General features: G+C 43.6%; 1 protein-coding gene across 1 annotated transcript; it reads left to right on the forward strand.

The window, feature by feature from the left end:
- The first annotated feature begins 1,122 nt into the window (after positions 1 to 1,122).
- On the forward strand, positions 1,123 to 5,235 carry LOC145396735 (U-scoloptoxin(01)-Cw1a-like). Its single transcript, XM_080270021.1, has 4 exons — positions 1,123 to 1,150; positions 2,389 to 2,503; positions 3,939 to 4,095; positions 5,059 to 5,235. Exons 1-4 carry the CDS (start codon positions 1,123 to 1,125, stop codon positions 5,233 to 5,235), a joined length of 477 nt encoding a protein of 158 aa, XP_080126147.1.
- The last annotated feature ends 212 nt before the right edge of the window (positions 5,236 to 5,447 follow it).

Raw genomic sequence — 5,447 nt, forward strand, 5'->3', positions numbered from 1 at the left:
ATGGGTGAGAGAGAAAAGGAATGGAAGGAGGGAGAGAAGGGAAGTAAGGAAGGGAGGTAAGGGAGGATGAGAAGGGAGAAGGAGGAAAGCAAGGAAGGGTGGAAGAGAGAGAAGGAAGGTAGGAGGGAAGGTAAAGGGTAAAGGGAGGGGGTAGTGGAAGGAAAGGTAAGTAGGGAAAGAGCGAAGGTAAGGAAGGTAGGCAAGGGGTAAAGGGAGGGGGTGGAGGAAGGAAAGGTAAGGAAGGAAAGAGGGAAGGTAAGGAAGGTAGGCAAGGGGTAAAGGGTGGGAGTAGTGAGGGGGCGAAGGTAGCAGTTATACCCTTTCTCTCCTGGGGCAGGCAGAGAGAGGGGTATAAAAAGGGAGTAAGAAGGACAGGGGGAGGCAGTGTGTGTGTGACTCTTAACCCTCCCTCCATAGACCTCCAAACCTCCATCTCAACCCGTATCCCAAGCCTCACTAGTTTTGTCATCGTGTTTTTTCATTAATTTCATCTTCACACGTTACCCAAGTCTTTTATTTTCATTTTCATCTGTGTTCCTTATTTTTTCGTTCATATTCGGCAACTTTCGCGCCTTTGTAGCAAGTTTTCATCCACCTTCATATTTCTGGGGTAATTTTCTTCATCCCCCGTTTTCTTTTTCTTCGTTTTCATCACTCTTCGTAGGATTAAAATTTACCATCAACTCTCGTATTATTTCTAACTCATTTACTGTTCCTATTTTTTCTAGTTCATTATAATCGCTTTTCCTTCCATTTTTTTTATATTGTCCCCTGAGAGGCCACATCATTCATTCCTAATCCGTAATTCACATTTCATTCTTCACCATTCACCAGTCACCCCTACCAAACAAACTCATTTTCTGTTAGCCATTGCACCCCATAACTCCTTTCCTCCTCATCAAACCACACCTTACCACCAGCCACCTGTCAGCGCTATCAAAATACTCTTAACTCTCAGCCATCAAAGGATCTGTCAGCAGTTTATTCAGCAAAAATCAGCCACCAAACTCAGCCCCATCCGACCCACCAGCAGCCTTCGTCTAAGAGTCAGCGGTACTAGTTTCTTCAGCGTCATCTGCATATCACTCCGCCGCCATCTTCAACCTCCCTCTCCAAGCAAATATGTTCATCCGAGGCCTTATCTTGACAGGTTAGTTCTTTGACAGTCTATCTATCTATCTGTCTGTCTATCTGTCCATCTATCTATCTACCTATCCTTCTATCTATCTGTCTATCTATCATCCAGACCCGTATTGCCCCCTTCAAGAGCATAGTCAGGACATTAAAGGTGATCAGTGTTTCGCTTCAAGAATAACCTCACTGAGAGAGAGAGAGAGAGAGAGAGAGAGAGAGAGAGATTTTATGGTTAGTTCAGATAAAAAACACGCTCTGAGTTTAGATCTTAAATATGTTTGAATTTTCATGTTAGTTACAAGATTGGACAAAAGTTTGGTTTGATGGTGCAAATAAAACAATAAAACACATGCATTAATAGTCTCTCTCTCTCTCACACACACACACACACACACACACACACACACACACACACATCTCATGAACCTTGTGGACTGCAGGCTAAAGCTTTCCCCACTTCTACACTCCATCGTCCTCTTTGGGCGGACGAGAGGAGTTAGAGGGACGTGTGTATAACAGGGCCGTTCCACCTCCCGGCTATATCAGTGCCACCACGCGAAGGCCTCCCTCTCCAGCAAGTGCATTTCATAGTCTGGGTGAATGATTAATAGGTATTTTTCTTATTAATCCCGTTTTTTCGAGTCTATTTCGATATATGTAACAGGTAACAAAATATTCCATAGCTTACCTGATCCGTGTACGTGTCTCTAAATTGACCTGGTTGTGGGGCGGGTCAATCAAGGTCAAGGGCACTCTTCTAGGTCAAAGTTCAGGGCGCAGCGTCATCTCTTGAATCCCTGACCCGATCTGGCACCCGCACTGTATCAATGAGGATGTGGAAACGTGATCTGAGTTTGGTTCAGATAAAGCAAAAGGTCAAGGGATATGGTAAAAAATCGCATCATTGTTTTTTTTTTTCTCTTTTTTATACGTGTTTGAAATGATCCCTTACCTATAAAATTTTACTACTACTACTACTACTACTACTACGCTGAGGTACGCCTTGTCACTTGTTGCTTCTTCTGATATTTACTTCCTCATCGCTCTTCCTGTCACCTCCTCCCTTCCGACTTCCAAGACACAGTATCTTGGGTGTTCCTTGATATTATTATTATTATTATTATTATTATTATTACTACTACTACTACTACTACTGCTACTACTATTACTACTACTACCACTACTATTACTACTACTACTACTGCTACTACTACTACTACTACTACTACTACTACTACTACGGTGTTTCAGGAGTGGTTGCGTTGGGCGTGGGGCTGCCAAGGATACGACGCGATTCCACGCCGTTTGAGTATGAACTTCCGGCCAACGCGACGGAAGTGCTTACCAACCCACTCCAGACTGGCTTTGGGTTAGTAACGGGGTGGCTTTGGGCTAATAATGGAGTGGGTTTGGGTTAGTAAGGGGGTGGGTTTGGGTTAGTAACGGGGTGGCTTTTGGACAGGTAACGGAGTGGGTTTGGGTTAGTAACGGAGTGGGTTTGGGTTAGTAACGGGGGGTGGGTTTGGGTTAGTAACGGGGAGTGGGTTTGGGTTAGTAACGGTGTGGCTTTGGGTTAGTAACGGAGTGGGTTTGGGTTAGTAACGGGGTGGCTTTTGGACTGGTAACGGGGTGGGTTTGGGTTACTAACGGGGGGTGGGTTTGGGTTAGTAACGGGGGGTGGGTTTGGGTTGGTAACGGTGTGGCTTTGAGTTAGTAAGGGGGTGGGTTTGGGTTAGTAACGGGGTCATTTATAAGAATCTGACCCTTCCTTTACTCACTTCTATCCTATAATTTTAATAGTAATAATGATGCTTCCTTTACTGTCATTACCTCGATGATGATGGCTATTATCTTCCTAATGACTCTTACTAATTACGTGTCGACAGGTGTGAACAAAAGGTGTACGACTATTATGCTGACGTGGATAATTTTGTGATAATGAGGCTATAATATTACTAGTGATAATAATGCTTCCTTAATTATTATTACTCTGGTGTTGACTATTATGCTTTTCCTAATGACTTGTTAATTACATGCCTACAGGTGTGAGCAAAAGGTGTACGGCTATTATGCTGACGTGGATATAATTTATGTTAAAATGATGTTCTCGTCACTCTTATTACTCTGATGATGATGGGTATTATTATCTTCTTAATGGCTTGTTAATTACGTGCCTACAGGTTGTAAAGCAAGTTGATAGGTTTAAATATTTAGGTACTTATTTAGCCAAGGATGGTTCTTTGAACTTTGAATTCGAGGAAAGGTTAAAGAAGGCTAATCAGGCAATGGGAATGCTTAAAAATATTTGGAATAATAACAATTTTTCTGTGCATACAAAAATCAAACTTTATAAGGTAATGGTTAGGAGTATCTTAATTTATGGACACGAGTCTTGGTACAGCACAGTGACTATGGAGAATAAATTCTTGGTGTTTGAAAATAAAGCACTTAGAAGAATATTAGGAGTTAAGTGGTGGGAAAGGATACCAAATAGTAGAATTAGAGAAATAACGGGAGTGCAGCCAATCGATGAATATGTTAGATTCTCACGATGGAAGTGGCTAGGACATGTGTATAGGAGACAGGGAATAGTACGAGGTACACCAGGGTGGGTAGCACTTGGTAGGAGAGGTAGAGGAAGGCCAAAAGAGACGTGGGTGAGGACAATGAGACGGGAAGCTGGAGATGAGTGTTGGGGAGATCTTGAGGAGTTAGCACAAGATAGGATGTGGTGGTGTGAGTTCATCGAGGCCCTATGCATCCCCGAGGGTGCCACAGGAAATGATTGATTGATTGATTGACAGGTGTGAGCAGAAGGTGTACGGCTATTATGCTGACGTGGATAATGGGTGTGAGGTGTTCCACGTGTGTTACCCCTACGTGGATGGTGATCTTATCGTGAAGTTAAGAATGTTCTCCTTTATCTGTGGGCCTGGCCTTATCTTCGACCAGGAGAAGTTGGTAAGTAGATGGATAGATGGGTGGATCGATGGATGGGTGGATGGGTGGAAGGATGGATGGATGGATGGGTGGATGAATACGTGGACTGTTCCTTATCTTTGACCAGGAGAAGTTGTTGAGCAGACGGATGGATGGATTGATGGTTGGATGGGTGGATGGATGGATGGGTGGATGCATGGATAGATGGTTGGGTGGATGAATTCATGGATGGATGGGTGGATGGATGGATGGAAGGATGAATGGATGGATGGATGGATGGATGGATGGATAGATGGATGGATGGATGGATGGATGGATGGAGGAATGGATGGACAGATAGATTTTGATGGATAAGTGGACTGTTCTTCTCATTGACTATAAGATGTTGGTGAGTAGATGGATGGATGGATGGATGGATGGATGGATGGATAGATAGATTCATATGGGAACCGACACGTGTGTGTGTGTGTGTGTGTGTGTGTGTGCATTTATGATAGTGAAATATTAGGTTAAAATGATGATGACGATGATAATAATGATGACGATGATAATAATGATGATGATGATGATGATGACGATGATAGGTGTCCAATCTGTATGTATAAGTTTCTGCATAATACATACATGCGTACATACCTACATACACAGCCTACATACACACATACCTACATAACCACTCCACATATGACAATGATAATGGAAGTTCCGAATATTGTTTAGTGCCGAATATTCTTGAGTTCCGAATATTCTTGAGTTCCGAATATTCTTTAGTACCGAATATTCTTGAGTTCCGAATATTCTTTAGTACCGAATATTCTTGAGTTCCGAATATTCTTTAGTACCGAATATTCTTGAGTTCCGAATATTCTTGAGTTCCGAATATTCTTTAGTACCGAATATTCTTGAGTTTCGAATATTCTTGAGTACCGAATATTCTTGAGTTCCGAATATTCTTGAGTACCGAATATTCCTTTCCCTCCACAGACCTGTGACTTCCCAGAGAATTCGGCGCCGTGTCAGTCCGCCCCTCAGCACTTCGGCGTCAACAATTATTTCGGCCGCGTGGACCTTAACTTCCGAGAGGGCGAGACACCGAATTTGCCCGAAAACACCGACTTCGAGATTCAAACCTTCGCCGAACTGAGCAAGAGTCTGAAATAACCAAAGGGCGACATTTCTACGTGGGACATACAGGGTGGTTCATAAATTGCGCTCTCGTGAATTTACTAATCAACCAGGCACTGACGAGGAGCCTACGCGTGGTGGCGCTGTAATCCTGGGTGAAGCAGCTGCGGCGTCCACCCGAGAGCCAGACCTCCTCCAATTTCCCTGCACCTCGCCGTGGGAAGGGCCTGGATCCGACCCTAGTGAGG

Source organism: Coenobita brevimanus, chromosome 39 (assembly GCF_032717465.1).
Source record: "Coenobita brevimanus isolate Jiangsu-jjx chromosome 39, ASM3271746v2, whole genome shotgun sequence".
NCBI classification, from domain to species: Eukaryota; Metazoa; Arthropoda; class Malacostraca; order Decapoda; family Coenobitidae; genus Coenobita; species Coenobita brevimanus.